We start from the raw sequence: 16,022 nt of genomic DNA on the forward strand, positions 1-16,022 counted from the left end.
CTCTCTCTCTCTCTCTCTCTCTCTCTCTCTCTCTGTCTCGCTTTGTTTGATATTTTTTATCTTTCAATATTACTAGTCTTTTTCATCTCTCTCTCTCTCTCTCTCTCTCTCTCTCTCTCTCTCTCTCTCTCTCTCTCTCCCTTCAGGCGGACAGGCTCTCCTAACTCTAAAAAGCATCATAACCTGAAATCAAGTTTGCCTCGCTACGGTCCGCGGCGACAGACTCTTGACGATAAAAAGGCGACGTAAAATCCCCAAAGCGATCAACACAACGGGAGGCATTTCACAGCGAACCTTTCTGGGATATCGAGAACACGAGGCACCCGCACTAACTTACTGAGCCTGAGCGTAAACATATTCCATAAAGAGAGCCTGGACTAGAGAGAGAGAGAGAGAGAGAGAGAGAGAGAGAGAGAGAGAGAGAGAGAGAGAGAGAGAGAGAGGTTAAAACAGATAAACAGACACTTAAACAAAGATTAACAGACACAGACACACAGAATAACAGACAGGTAGCCAGACAGCCAGGCTCTTAAGATACAATAAAGCCATCTCACTGTTCACAGAAGAGGGCCATGATAAGAGTCACTTACAATCACACACACACACACACACACACACACACACACACACACACACACATATTGCCCACTCCCTTTACGACCACTTAAACTTATCACTTTACAGTCGCTGAATCAACATAAGAACGACGACCGATGTAAATAAACTGCACCAGACTCAAACACAAATCCTCTTAGGAAACACCGCAGTAATATCACGGAAAAGCCGCCTTGAAATGTGCTGCGGTAACACTGAAATGAATGTGACAAAAACTGCACTTCGAATGTTAAGGAGTAAAGAAAATGGGAGGTTGGTTGTTGGTTTGAGTACTCACCACGGAGGAGGAGCAGCAGCAGCAGGGCCAGCAGGAGCTCCCTTACTCCCTGCATGGCGGTGGGGGGACAAGGGTCAGGGGGCAAGGGAAGGGAAGGCACGAGGCACGACGCACGGCACAACACCCTACTGTCACTCGCGGCGGGTTAGATCTCCCCTTGAGAGGCGCCTTCCACCACCGCTGTGTCTAAAAATCTAAGAAATGTTCCACGCTAAGAATCCAGCCCATGTAAACGTGGATAGGTATCTAAGGCTTTCCCGCTACGGGTACCTAAGGCCAGGGGCACGTGAGGGCTGCATGACCACTTTTCCCTACTCCCGTGGCCGCGGCGGGAGGCATGACGCTTGACTGGAGGAGCGAGAGGCTACACGTCCTACCCATACACCGTCCGAAGACAGACTGACTGGCCTCGCTTCTCTGCTCTTCACGCGGGCCGAGCCGAGCGTCAGGCAGGCGGGGTGACCCGACACCTGCGCCGAATCTACTCACAATTGCTTATGTCAAGATATTTTCCACCATACCGTGCGCGTCCCAGAGAGCCTGGGATGTGTGGGAGTGCGTGGGACGGATGAGAGGTGATGGGAGCGGCTGCGGCTCCTGCGGCAAAGTTCGAATCCCGGCGTGTGGGTGTGAGTCACGGTGTCGCTGCCGCTTTCGTGACATCCTCTTTGATCAGAGTTTTGCGTGAGTCACTCCCCATCTCCCGGACTCGGCGGGATGTGCAGCGGGCACGGTGCACACAAGACACGGCCACACACGTGAAGACACACACATAACACATCATTATTTCCCGCTGGGTTGGCACGATGTAAACACTTCGCTCTCACCAACCAGAAGACAAACATCAAAGTCTGCCTCAGATGCTGTGCGGCAAAGCGAGAGGACAACTGAAGCGACCATGATCATCATTGGGAAGAATTACGTGGAACAGAGAATAAAAAAAATGATGCCTGATGCTTGCTACTCGTGGCCTACTCGTTGCTTTGTTGTCTCATCAGGACCACTTTCAAAGGCCGCAGAGAGAGATTAGTCGAGTTCCCGTGGGCGTCTCGCTATCTGTGACGCTGAGTCATCACCACAGGGATGATAACATCCTGGAAACCTTTAATGATCGCCATTACAAATGATTTTCCCTCATAAGAATTATTTTCAAAGTCCATTGACATAATTAGTTGTGTTCTAAGGAGTTATTCTCACTCACTTTGTTAGTCTATCAGTACAGTCACTAAAACACTCCAATAACTTCCACTACTGTCTCCTAAACTATCATTATAATCACGAAAACATCAGTAACCTACACTAGAATCATTAAAACACTCTTAAAACGCCAATAACTTTCACTAGAATCATGAAAACACTCTTGAAAACTGCAATAACTTCCACTGGCGCTTTTATGACCTGTCGAAATGAGACTCCGATGACTTCAAACGACGATTTATTTAAAAGAATAAACTTTGATCAACTTTTTCTCATACTAGGTACAGGTGAGGACGCCTTTCTAAGGAGTATTAAGGAGGGAAGGAGGAAGGAAGGTGCGTGAAGTCCTGTAGGAGACCATTTCCTTCACTTCAAGCGACGATTTACTCAAAAGAATAAACTCCGATAGACTTTACTCATACTAGGTACAGGTGAGGACGCCCTTCCAAGGAGGATTAAGGAGGGAGGGAGGAAGGAAGGTGCGTGAAGTCCTGTAGGAGAACATTTCCTTCAGATCACCTTCACTGGCACGTTCGGGAAAAAGTTTGGGAGTTTTGGTCAAAGGGCGAGGGTGCGTCTGAGAAAACGTCTTAAGGGAGCGGAGTTAAAGGAAACGTTTCAGAGTTCAAAGGGAAAACGTTTTACGCCTGAAAGAAAATGCTGCGGTGAAAAGTGACAAATTAAGTGCCGCGTGGAATACTTCGTTAAGAAATGTGTTGCTCACTGTCACAAGAAATACAATGAGGAAAAGTTTAAACGTTTAGTAACACACTGCACTTATTTCTGTTGTGTTTAGTGGTAGTGATCAATTTTACCTCCTCTAGTCAACATCATATTTAGCAATTAATCTTAGCACCTCTGATAGACCGAAAAAATCTATCAATATTCAGATCCTATAGCAATGAGCCAAGATTATATTAGTTACCAGAACAACGCCTTTAGCAATCTTGAATCCTCTGATGTATTAACCACAGAACAATCTAAAATGTTAGGCCAAGTGGCTTCTCGTAACTTCCCTTATTCTATTTTTTTTTCGAGTGATAATGCTAGTGTACTTGACTCACCCTCTATAGAAAGACGAATACTAAGATTGTACTAGTTACCAGAGTCTGTATAGTAACTCTAAACAGTATCAAGGCCGCCGTGGTACAGTGGATCCATGCGTGCTTTGGGGTCCAAGGGGTCTCCAAGCGCACGGTCCGAGTGTAGGTTCGGCTTCCTCACTCGGGGCAACGGTTTCCTAGCGGGTGGGCTTTGAGATAGGAGATACCCTAAAAAGTATCTCTTTAGCCCATAAATTCCTGTGAAAAGTCCACATGGTATAAATAAAAAAGGCTCCTCTGATATGACAAGTATATGTTTGTTGCTAGATTCCTTAACACTGTCACCTGCATGTCAAGTCCTCTGATATCTTAAGAATCTATAAATGGTCAAATGTAAGTGTTCAGAACTGATAATAAACTTTATATTACCACGGTCTGTATTCCACAATGTTATCGCACAGCTTCAGTACTTGGAAGAGGTTTTAGGGGAAGGCACTATAAGTTTCCAAGGGAGTTTTGTGTGATTCACGTAAGGATGTAACAAAAGTTCCGGGAAACTATCCACGAGAATCTGACTTATCTTTGTGGCCTCTAACTTAACCTCTTTAGTACTGGAAGGTATTTTTAACCTGAGTTTTGGATGTGATTAGACGTTTTTATTGACATTAGGATGGATCTATAGAGGTTAGAAGATTAATAGGCAGAATCTTCTTTATCTGAATTCCCACATAAATTTCTGAAACTGTATAAAATCGCCAAATAGTAAGCAGAATAAATGTGAAAACGTGTCATGGTACTGAAGGGGTTAACTAAGAGTGTTTCAAGAACGTGTAATCTAACCATACTACATCTTTTCCTAATTTCTCTATTTGAAGTCAGATTGTAACCCTTTCAATGTTAGTTTATCTCTCCTACTTATAATTTCTCAGATGAAAAGTTTTGTTCCATTCTCTTAAGAAATACGCAGCTATGGACCTTAGAAGTGGCTGAATTACCGTCATATCCTTTACCTTTTAGTACTACATCAAAAAGACATCCTTTACATCAGAGACATATCCTTTACCTTTCAGTACATCAAAAAGACATCCTTTACATCAGAGAGACATATCCTTTGAGTACATCAGAAAGACGCATCCTTTACATCAGAGAAACATATCCTTTACCCTTCAGTACATCAATAAGATATCCTTTACATCAGAGACATATCCTTTGAGTACATCAGAAAGACGCATCCTTTACATCAGACATATCCTTTACCTTTCAGTACATCAAAAAGACGCCTATAAGAGTAAACAATTAAGATAGCAGGAAGTTACGTTATTGTAGCACCAGAGGGTAACACTGAGGGCGCCGTAAGACCAGCCACGTGTCTCAACAATTACCGTGGCAAAGATTACGGAAACTTTCACTAATTGTCCTTTGCGTTGTTTGCGGAAGAGATTAGTGGAGAGGTCCGTCCACCTCTGCTTTCCTTCCCTTGTTATAAAGACTAAGGGAGTGAAGACTGTCTGGACTCTAGAACCTTTTGACCTGCTGGTGTGAGTCTGGCTTTGTGTAGGCTCTGGTGGCTTAAAGGGCTGGCTTGAGGTATCGTTTGTGGTGTATCGCTTCTCGGGGTGTGGTTTGTCGTGTGGCTTGTGGGAGTGGCTTGTGGGCATGGGTTATGTGGTGTGGCTTCCAGGCATGGCTTCGGTGTGGCTTGTGTGGTGTGGCTTGTTGGGTGTGGTTTGTGGTGTGGCTTTTGGGGTGTGGCTTGTGGTGTGGCTTGTATGGTGTGGCTTGTGTGGTGTGGCTTGTGTGGTGTGGCTTGTTGGGTGTGGTTTGTGGGGTGTGGTGTGTGGTGTGGCTTGTGGTGTGGCTTGTGTGGTGTGGCTTGTTGGGTGTGGTTTGTGGGGTGTGGCTTGTGTGGTGTGGCTTGTGTGGTGTTGCTTGTGTGGTGTGGCTTGTTGGGTGTGGTTTGTGGGGTGTGGCTTGTGTGGTGTGGCTTGTTAGGTGTGATTTGTGGGTGTGGCTTGTGTGGTGTGGCTTGTTGGGTGTGGCTTGTTGGGTGAAGCTTGTTGGGTGTGGTTTGTGAGGTGTGGCTTGTGTGGTGTGGCTTGTGTGGTGTGGCTTGTGTGGTGTATCTTGTCGGGTGTGGCTTCTGGATGTGGCTTTTGGGGTGTGGCTTGTGGTGTGGCTTGTGTGGCGTGGCTTGTTGGGTGTGGTTTGTGAGGTGTGGCTTACAGGGTGATTTTTTATGCAGGAAGGACAGCTGACCAAGGGCGGAAAAATATGGAAAAAAAAGGCCCACTGTGTTGCCAGTTCCCGGGCTGTGCGGTGTGGCTTGTTGGGTATGGCTTGGTGGTATGGATTCTCTGGTGTGGCTTCCAGGTGTGGCTTGAGAGGTGTGGCTTATGGAGTGTAGGTTGTGGGGTGTGGGTTATGTGGGTGTTGCTGGCTGGCTTCTCAGGTGTGGGTTGTGTGGTGTGGCTGGCTGGTTTGTCGGGTTGTGGTTAGTGTGGGTGTGGCTGGCTGGCTTCTCTGGTGTGGGTTGTGTGGGTTGATTTGATTAAGCTGGTTAGGATAAACTCTCAGAGACTATTTAGGTTATGAATGCAAAGTGCAGAGTCTGATTCGCATCTCTCTCTCTCTCTCTCTCTCTCTCTCTCTCTCTCTCTCTCTCTCTCTCTCTCTCTCTCTCTCTTTGGCGCCACGCTCCTCGCCGGCGCCTCTTTGGCTGCTTACTAACTGTGTTTATGCGCAAGTCACATCTTTGGAGACCCTAGAAAATGGGAACTGTAAATCTCTCTCTCTCTCTCTCTCTCTCTCTCTCTCTCTCTCTCTCTCTCTCTCTCTCTCTCTCAGGAAGGGCTTAAGGACGATTTTGTTTGCCAAAGATGTGTGTGTTCCTTCTCTCTCTCTCTCTCTCTCTCTCTCTCTCTCTCTCTCTCTCTCTCTCTCTCTCTCTGTTGTAAGAAGGGTTTCGTTGTTCCTTCAAGAATTATTTTGTTTATCAAAGATGTGTGTGTGTGTGTGTGTGTGTGTGTGTGTGTGTGTGTGTGTGTGTGTGTGTGTGTGTGTGTGTGTGTGTATCTTTTTATACATGTTTTCTTTTTGTTTCTCTGCTTGTTGGTCTTTGTCTGTTCATCATTTAGTCTGTCTGTCTGTCTGTCTGTTAGTCTTTGTTTCAGTAATATCAATTTATCTCTCCCCGTACCCAACCTCTTCTCTCTCTCTCTCTCTCTCTCTCTCTCTCTCTCTCTCTCTCTCTCTCTCTCTCTCTCTCTCTCTCTCTCATGGAAACAACACATCATATAGTTTACGGCCTGGCGGGTCATTACAGGCTGCCCTTGTGACGAGAGCGCCCGGTTTAATAACTCTTTGTGGCTCCTTGTATTAAGACTCAAATTAACCCGCGACTCATCAGTGCATCTATTATTGCAATCCTGCCCTTTTTGATCCGCCACGCTACTAAATGTCAACTGGGCTCTGGTGTATAGCTTATTTTTCTACTATTTTCTCCCTCTCTATTATATTTTGATCTGGTAAGGTAATGGATTTTTATCTATTGTATCTAGTGTTTATTTTCATTTAGTTATGTCTATTTTTCTTTTGTAATTAGATCAAAGTGTGGTTTTTTTTTTTTATTGTGGGTTAGGTTAGGTTAGGTAAAGTAAGATTAGATAAAGTCAGGTTCATTTATCTTTTAGTAATCTAAGTTCTCTCTCTCTCTCTCTCTCTCTCTCTCTCTCTCTCTCTCTCTCTCTCTCTCTCTCTCTTTACAGTTGTCTCTCTTCCCCCATTAACAACACTACACAGACAAACAAGTGACTGGAGGGAGGGAGGGGATGGGAGGGGATGGAGGAATGGAGGAAAGGAGAGAAGAGACACTGAAGGAAAAGAGAGGAGGCAGGAGGAGAAGTAAGGAAGGTAAGAGATGGAAGCAGTTAGTGGAAAGGTGCAAGGAGGAAGGGGAAGAGTAAGAGGAAGAGGAGGAGGAGGAGGAGGAGGAGGAGGAGGAGGAGGAGGAGGAGGAGGAGGAGGAGGAGGAGGAGGCGGTGAAAGATGTGCAAAGTAAAGGGAGAGTGAGAAAAAGAAGAGAAAATGTAGTAACAGGGAAGGAAGAGACAGGAGAAAGGAAGGGAGGCAAAGGAGAGGAGAAGGAGGAAGAGAAGCAAGTAGGAATCTGGAGAGAAGTACAGAAAGGAAAGGGAAACGTGGAAAGAAGAGGAAATTTGACACGAAAAGGGAGGAAGGGAAACTGGACAAGAACGAGAGGAGGAAAGAGAATATGGAAAAAGTAGCAAGAACAGGGAACCAAACAAGAAGAGGAAGAAGAAAGAAGAAATAAGAAAGAAGCAATATAGGAAAAAGAAAGAAAAGAACACAACAGCTAAGAAGAAGCAGGAACAAAGCAGGAATAGTGAGAAAAAATAGGGAAAGCAAAGAAAAAAACATACAAAGAAAACCGAAGAGAACAGAGGAAATGAAACACAGAAGACAAAAAGAAAGAAAAAAAAAAGACACTAACAAAAGAAGACAGAAACACAAGAATAAAAAATACAGGAATAAATAAAGCGAGCGAGATGAGACAGAGAAAGAGAAAAAAGTAACATTAAAAAAACAAATAATAAAGAACAGTGAGAAATAGAATAAAAACTAGAGAGAGAGAGAGAGAGAGAGAGAGAGAGAGAGAGAGAGAGAGAGAGAGAGAGAGAGAGAGAGAGAGAGAGAGAGAGAGACGGAGAAATAAGCTCCAACATTAGCAGTAATAATAGTAGTAGCAGCAGCAGCATCAGTTGTAGCAGTAGTAGTAGTAGTAGTAGTAGTAGTAGTAGTAGTAGTAGTAGTAGTAGTAGTAGTAGTAGTAGTAGTAGTAGTAGTAGTAGTAGTAGTAATAATAATAATAGCAATAGCAGTAGCAGCAGCAGCAGTAGTAGTAGAAGAAGAAGTAGTATTATCATTATCAGGAGTAGTAGAAGTAATATTAGTAGTAACAGATGTAGTAGTGAAATATTAGAGACACTATGAGCAACAAAACTCTAAACAAGGAGAGGTAAGGAGAGGAATGATAAGTACACAAATCAGAGACACTTGAAGGAGTAGAAAGAGTAGAAAAAGTAAAGGCAGCCAGGGAAGACAGAGCCAGGGCCAGGTAGCGGCAAGGGACGGGAGAGCAGGCAGGGTTCGTGGGCAGGCGGATCGAGAAGGTGGACCTGTGCTTTACTGCCTCACAGACACGAGCGCCGCCTTGCCCAGGAACGTTACAGAATCTCGTAAAGTGAAATCATCGTTCTATTTATCCCAAATGAGTCAGTCAGCCCTGCGGTAACTATTCTGGATTTTCTCTCTCTCTCTCTCTCTCTCTCTCTCTCTCTCTCTCTCTCTTGCAGTCTTTAAAGCTGAAATTGTGGGTATTTTATATGTATTTTTTCCTTAAAGCTCTTTGCCCACCGACCAGTCCAGCGCAGTGCAATAAAAAGATTACTATTACTTCCGGTGGTGGTAGTAGTAGTAGTAGTAGTAGTAGTAGTAGTAGTAGTAGTAGTAGTAGTAGTAGTAGTAATAATAGCTGAAGGAGGAGGAGAAGGAGGAGGAGGAGGAGGAGGAGGAGGAGGAGGAGGAGGAGGAGGAGGAGGAGAAAGAGGAGGAGAAAGAGGAGGACGAGGAAGAGGAGAAAGAGGAGAAAGAGGAGAAGGAGGAAGAGGAGGAGGAGGAAGAGGAGGAGGAGGAAGAGGAGGCGGAAGAGCAGGAGGAGGAAGAAGAGGTAACAAAAACAAGAATTACTACTACCACTACTACTACTACTACTACTACTACTAATAATAATAATAATAATAATAATAATAATAATAATAATAATAATAATAATAATAACAATAATAATAATAATAATCTGGCCATCAATCTTCTGACCTCCATAGACCCTTCCTAATGTCTACAAAATGGTCTAATCGTACACAAATCTCAAGGTAAAAATGCGTCTCCGTACTGAAGGAGTGAAAGCTTCAATAGGATCAAAATTAGAGAAGATAGTTTATATTGTGAATGTCTAATAGTCTACAAGGGATAGGAAATAGTACACTGTGGCAATGGTACAAAAGATTCAAGAAACCATTAATTGTATACATAGCAGGCTCTTTATAAAACCAGACTGTCTATTTCCACCCATCATTCCTATCCACAAATATATCCAGTCTTCCTTAAAAGCTTCCTAATGAACCACCACTAACAAGCAGACTACCGACTCTATTCCCTTTATACACGCTTTACTTGAGAACCAATTCCTTTACCTTCATCAAACATCCCCTCAGCACCATGCCACGTTCCCATATTCATTCTGGTTAATATTTGGCGATTTTATTCAGCTTCAGAAACTGATTTGGAGTGTTGAAATTTTGAAGACTTTGACCATTAGTCTTCTGACCTCTATATACACTTCCTAATGTAAATAAAATAGTCTAATCATACACAAAAATAAATGTGAAAATGCGTCTGAGTATTGAGATTAAACCGACAATTTCTTATCGTATCCTTATCACTAAGAATTTGGCTTTCATTATCAGTCCCGCTAACACATGAGAGATAAACACGATAGCATACAAAATTAAACAAGACCCTGAGCATTTAAGTCCTCCCTCTTTACACTTCCAAAAAGGGGGACGGCAGAGGCGGCCGAGCTCACCACACACAGATTGAGGGCGCGAGGGCAGAGAAAGAGCAAGAGTTTTATTGTTACTCCTGGCACGAATCTCTGTAATGTTTTAGTTTTTAGTAGTGTGGCGTGTGTCTCGTTTTCTTCTGCTGCTGTCTGATTCTTTTGCTTCCAATGGCTTCGTGGAGGAAAAGGAGGAGGAGGAAGAAGAGAAAGAGAAGGAGGAGGAGGAGGAGGAAGAGGAGGAGGAGGAGGAGGAGGAAGAGGAGGAAGAGGAGGAGGAGGTACACGAGTTGCTGTGATGGAAAGAAAAGAAGAAGACATGACAGGCTGATAAGATAGTGTGATGTACTGAATAAGAGAGAGAGAGAGAGAGAGAGAGAGAGAGAGAGAGAGAGAGAGAGAGAGAGAGAGAGAGAGAGAGAGAGAGAGAGAGAGAGAGAGAGAGAGAGTCATACACACAACAGGCAGGAAACAGGCAACAGTGAGATACAAAATGAATGGCAAGCAACATCTGCATCTGGCGCTAGAGATCTTCCACACAGCCTCGTCCCTATTGTTCCCTCATTACAATGGTGCCGGGGAGCCAAGTGTTTATCCCGCCTCCCTCTCCGCCTCTCGTCACTGGGATGCGGTGATCGAAGTCCCTCCCGCATGAATTCCCCGCCAGCTGTAATGACACGCGCGTCTGACACTCTATCAAACCTTGTCATCGGCTGGGGAACAAGTTTTCGCTAACGTCACCCAGACTGCCGCGTCCGTGTGCTCTCCTAGGTCACGTGTGCGGCAGGTATTGCACGCAGGTGTGTCTCATTGCTCGTTACCTGTGTTGACAGCGGAATATAGGCCGCTGTGAGTCTGCATGTCAAAGTAAGGCTATTTTTAACGTGACCCCCAGTGAGAGAGTGAAATGAATGCACACTGCCTCGCTTTCCTCCCTCGCATTAAAACCCGTATTCTAAAAAGCTACGGACTCTCATGAGCTAAATTTTTAAAGGTCAGAGAGAGAGAGAGAGAGAGAGAGAGAGAGAGAGAGAGAGAGAGAGAGAGAGAGAGAGAGAGAGAGAGAGAGAGAGAGAGAGCCAGTTTCCCGTTAGTTTTTCCCTCACTCATGCTGTGGAATTCCTGCAAAACAATGGTTAGAGTGAAAAAAAAAAAGCCTTGCAAACTCTAACAACATCCAGGAGAGCATGTCAGAAGTGTAAAATCCTTCGTAAATTATCACTAGAATTATCAAAAACTTCCTCAAACCTCCTACCTTCAACGAGACCCTGTTAACACTCTCATTTCTAGGACGTGTTTCTATAATCAATTTTGGGTATGATTAGACCGTTTTCTTTACATTACGAAGGAATTATGGAGGTCAGAAGAATTATGGCCAGAGTCTTCACTATTTTAATCCCCACATGAGTTTCTGAAGCTGAATAAAATCCCCAAATCGTAACCAGAATGTGAAGACGTGTCACGGTACTGAAGGGGTTAAATGTTTAGAATTCCCGGCGAACTATCTATAGAAGTTTCAACACCTTTCAATAGAGCTTGTATAAGATGGAAAACTCTCTCTCTCTCTCTCTCTCTCTCTCTCTCTCTCTAACAAGTACTGTGGTAAGGCGGGGTTAGCGTGACCCTCAGCTATTGTAGTTTATCTGAGTCTCCAGCGTGGATGTGTTCATTGTGTGGGAGTAGTGAGGGACGTGTCGGGAACATCAGAGAGTAGTGAGCTGTACACACACACACACACACACACACACACACACACACACACACACACACACACACACACATGACATTAAGAAAGATAGTTTTCTTATTATCTACAAATTTTTAGGTTATATAGAATTCTCTCTCTCTCTCTCTCTCTCTCTCTCTCTCTCTCTCTCTCTCTCTCTCTCTCTCTCTCTTTCTGGCGGCCATATTTCTTAATTCCCCTCTTTCTTTCCTCTTTTCCATCATATCGAGTTTTAAACCCATCGTTATTTTTACACGTCTATTCATAATAAGCTCTTTGCCGCCATTGCATTGACAGGGAAGGAAAAAAATGGAGTATTGAAGTTTTATAGAATTTAGCAGCGCAAAGCAATCAAGATAAACTAATATAATTTACAGAAAATGCCACGTAATACTGAGGATTTTACAGCTTATGTGAATGTTAGCCTGTGAATGGGCGGAAAGTGGGCGGGCTGGGGGCAGAGAGTCGTCGCAACGGGCGGTAATGGGCGGGAAATGAGCGATACACTACACTCGTGAACGTTGCTTTTCGTAATGGTCAATGTTATGAAGGTATTATGGACGTGTCTCAATACTCTTCAAAATTTCTCATATTTATGTTTATTCTGCCGGCGGTTGATGAAACCCAGGATTACGCTTCTATTTTCACACTGTTTACTTGACGTTATTCGATCTTCAAGAATAATTTCCCTTTAGTGATTATTAAACAAGAATTATGCATCAACAATGAAACAATATACTAAACCATTGCTAAACTCTCACTAGAATCATCAAACACTTGCAAAAACACCAAGAATTTCCACTACAGCCAGTTTAAAGCAAAGAAGCTGCCGAATAAACCAATAAAAGCAAGGAAACACTTAAAAACATAAGTAAATTTCACTCGACACTAGTAAAGGCTTAGAATCCTCGTTAAACTATCAGTAGAAATATGAAATTGCACTTCAAAACCGTAGATCTTTCCACTTTAGCCAGTTGAAAGATCTACGGTTTTGAAGTGCAATTTCATATTTATACTTTCCACTTTAGCCAGTTGAAAGTGTAAAGTCACCACTACCATAAGAACACTCTTAAAAGCACCATTAACTTCCACACTAGACGCTTAAAAACGTAGAAATCTTGTTAAACTATCAATTGAATCACTAAATCATTCTTGAAAACGCTACTAGCTTCCAATATAGAGAGTTAAAAAGTATAGAATTTTCATTATACTATCGCTGGAATCATTAAAAACTCTTAAAGATATCAATAACCTCCACTAAACTCCATTTTTAAGTAGATAAGAGGAAACATAAACACATTCTGCTATCTTCCACTGAAAGTACCGGATAAGACACGAATATTTTGAGAGAACGTGTACCATAAATATGAAAAAAATAAAATAAAAACGTGGTGTTCGCCTCGACAAGCACGTCTCGCAGCGGACACGCCAGCCATCTCCCATACATCACCAGTGACACCTCGACACGGACAGAACACCCAAACAAATTACACCTAAAGTTTGTTCCAACGTGACCGCGCAACGACCCACACACCCCAGATTGCAGCAGAGCGACGCAGACACGCACACGCACACGCACACACACACACACACACACACACACACAGAGAGAGAGAGAGAGAGAGATAATCTAAAGTCTAAACTAAACGAAGCACAGTTAGACAGACAGACACGCATACACTCCTACATAAATATGAAAGCCGTATTAGGAATATAAACACCCTCGGGCTGAACAAACAGGGAAGGGCGGCGTTCAAGCTCGACAAAGTTAGATTTTAAGAAGTGATGAGAATGCATTGGCTCACAAACAGAATGGCGGATGAATGGACTGGACTCGGTAATCAAGGTCTTAGTGCTGTGTGAATACGGAGCTTATACCCTTTCAAGACTAGTAAATCCTTCTCATAATCATTTTTTACCGTCTCAAAACTAGTAAATCTTTCTTTTTATCATTTTTAACCGTCTCGAAACTAGTAAATCCTTCTTATTATAATTTTTTACTGTTTCGAAACTAGTAAATCCTTCTCATAATCATTTTTTAACCTCTCGAAACTAGTAAATCCTTCTTATAATCCTTTTTACCTTCTCAAAACTAGTAAATCCTTCTCACAATATTTTTTTACTTTAGTGATATTTTATTTTGTATTATTGCCTCAAAAACGTATTTCTGTAGCCTGGCCAAAAAAATACGTAACTTTTTTTCTTTCTACTAGTCCAAAACAATTAAACGGCCCCAAGACTAACCCCTTCAGCACATTTTCTTATTCATTCTAGTTACTATTTTGCGATTTTATACACCTTCAGAAACTAATGTGGGGATTAAAACAGTGAAGACTTTGGACATTAATCTTCTGACCTTCATAGACCCTTCCTAATGTCAATAAAACCGTCTCATCACACACAAAACTCATGGTAAAAATGCGTCCCAGTACTGAAGGGGTTAAGAACTAACACAAATAAAATCAACAACAAAATTAGCTTACACGATCAACCTTCATCTATTTTCTTCCTTCTCCTCCTCTTCTTCTTCCTTCCCTTCTTTCTTCTCCTCCTCCTCATCGTCTAAACATTGATAACTAAGCTTTGAAAACACACACTTCACTTCACAATGCTCCCTGTGTGTGTGTGTGTGTGTGTGTGTGTGTGTGTGTGTGTGTGTGTGTGTGTGTGTGTGTGTGTGTGTGAACTTTCTGCTTGTGCTATAATGTTTTCGTTCTAGTGTTCTAAGTATCTTCATGTCTCAGCTTCATTCTCCCCTTCCCTCAAATCCAAGCCCAAAATTCTTTACTCTATTTCAAACTTACTCTATCCCCCTCGTACCTCCTTCCTTTTTACTCTTGTTTCACTTTTTTCCCTCTCTTATCTTTATCCTCTCCTATTTCTTACACCTTAGCAAGTCTCTCTATGTAACATCCTTCGTCATCGGCTCAGTGTACAAGAAGACAAGACAAGCTCTGCCCTGCCCACGCCGCACCGCCGATCCCTTCCCAGACACCCTTCAAAGGCTTCCGTGCTCGGGTATCAGGAAGCACCTTGAAAATATCACGATCTTATTTACGCAACGAAAAGTAATTACGCAGCTTTTGGAAATGCTTAGATGATTATTATTCCATATATAGATGAGATAGATTGGTGGACAGATAGATGGATAAATAGATAGGTAGATGTACAGGTGAATAGGTAGGTAGATAGGCGGTTAGATAGATATGTAGATAGTTAGGTAGGTAAATAGATACGGATTAAAAGTAGGTAAGTTGATAGCAGATAATTGAATAAAGATGGATAGATAAACAGAGAAACATAATTGCAGGAAGAATAAAAGAGCAAAATAAAAGATTAATAATGAAACGTGGAGGAAAGAATGACGAAGAAAGAGCAAAGGTAATGAGTAATGACGAAAGAGAAAGAGACAATAAAAGAGAGACAAAGAAAGCAAGGAAAAAAAGTTAGCAAATTAATCGAACGAGAAAGAAAAAAACAAAAAAGAAAATAAAAACCTCAAACAAAAGGAGACAATATGAAAAAGAAAAAATATGAAAAGATTGAAAAACAAATAAAATAGAAATTAATTAAAGCAAATAAAGGAAGAAAAAACTATGACCCACGTTAACAAAAGAGAAGAAAAGAACAAGACAAAATAACAAAAAAATATGATAAAACAGAGAGAAAATAGGCAAAAGGAAAAGACATAGGAGGAAAACAAGCAAAGAAGAAAAGTTAAAAAGTTGAAAGGTGGAGAGAGAGAGAGAGAGAGAGAGAGAGAGAGAGAGAGAGAGAGAGAGAGAGAGAGAGAGAGAGAGAGAGAGAGAGAGAGAGAGAGAGAGCTGTATATACAAAGTCAAGTCACGTAAAGCAGCATGGGAGGAGGAGGAGGAGGAGGAGGAGGAGGAGGAGGAGGAGGAGGAGGAGGAGGAGGAGGAGGAACAACAGCATGTCAAGGAAAAAGGAGATTATCATAAGTTAACGTATTCAGTCGCCATACAATGCGTCACCTACTCTCCGTTTTCTTTCTCTCTATAAATCCTCGTTTTCTTTTCCCTATTTTTTTTATTTTAAGGGATTTTTAAGGACAAACTCTCTTTTTTTTTACTCTTGTTAGTTTTTTTTTGTGTGAGATTTATTTCTTATTTTTCTTATAGTTTAGGTTGACTCTCTCTCTCTCTCTCTCTCTCTCTCTCTCTCTCTCTCTCTCTCTCTCTCTCTCTCTCTCTGTAGGTACACTTTTGAATGAACTTTCCATCATTTGTGCTTTACTTTTCCCTCTTTTACAAATAATGCTAATCAAACATTCATTCATATGCAAGTCTGGATTTTTTTTTCTCCTTTGTACAACTTCTAACATCAAAAGAAGAGGCAGGATGTGTGTGTGTGTGTGTGTGTGTGTGTGTGTGTGTGTGTGTGTGTGTGTGTGTGTGTGTGTGTGTGTGTGTGTGTGTGTTATAAATCAGTAAATCACTCGTGTTTTTTTTTATTCCTAGAGATGTATTGAGCAAGTCCTCTCTCTCTCTCTCTCTCTCTCTCTCTCTG

The 16,022-nt window shown here is 42.4% G+C and overlaps 2 protein-coding genes across 4 annotated transcripts in view; both read right to left on the reverse strand.

Annotated features, from left to right (window-relative positions):
• The window catches only part of LOC123507484 (carbonic anhydrase-related protein 10-like), a 229,984-nt gene that overhangs the window by 133,081 nt on the left and 80,881 nt on the right, over nucleotides 1–16,022 (reverse strand). For 2 of the 3 annotated variants that reach the window (XR_006675661.1, XM_045260393.1), the window contains exon 1: nucleotides 893–1,359. The exons of the other annotated variant lie outside the window; for it this stretch is intronic. Coding sequence is in view for 1 of the 2 variants with exons in the window: in XM_045260393.1 (XP_045116328.1) it covers nucleotides 893–947 (55 nt within the window). In the remaining variant the exon portion in view is untranslated. Of the gene's footprint in view, nucleotides 1–892; nucleotides 1,360–16,022 lie in introns of those variants that run through there. 3 annotated transcript variants of the gene reach the window in all.
• On the reverse strand, nucleotides 4,622–9,450 carry LOC123507384 (uncharacterized histidine-rich protein DDB_G0274557-like). The gene is made up of 3 exons (XM_045260194.1): nucleotides 9,405–9,450; nucleotides 5,423–5,605; nucleotides 4,622–5,322 (listed from the first exon to the last, which is right to left on the reverse strand). The coding sequence occupies exons 1-3, from the start codon at nucleotides 9,448–9,450 to the stop codon at nucleotides 4,622–4,624; spliced, it is 930 nt and encodes a 309-aa protein (XP_045116129.1).

This window comes from Portunus trituberculatus, chromosome 22 (assembly GCF_017591435.1).
Source record: "Portunus trituberculatus isolate SZX2019 chromosome 22, ASM1759143v1, whole genome shotgun sequence".
NCBI lineage: Eukaryota > Metazoa > Arthropoda > Malacostraca > Decapoda > Portunidae > Portunus > Portunus trituberculatus.

Bases quoted from the DNA above. Each gene is read 5' to 3' on its own strand.
- LOC123507384 (XM_045260194.1), bottom strand. From the start codon at position 9,450: ATGAATATGGGAACGTGGCATGGTGCTGAGGGGATGTTTGATGAAG. The intron at 5,606-9,404 runs GTAAAGGAATTG...CCGACAAACCAG, and splicing joins TGAGGGGATGTTTGATGAAG to CCAGCCACACCACACAACCC. The intron at 5,323-5,422 runs GTGGGCCTTTTT...ACACCCAACAAG, and splicing joins GCCCGGGAACTGGCAACACA to CCACGCCACACAAGCCACAC.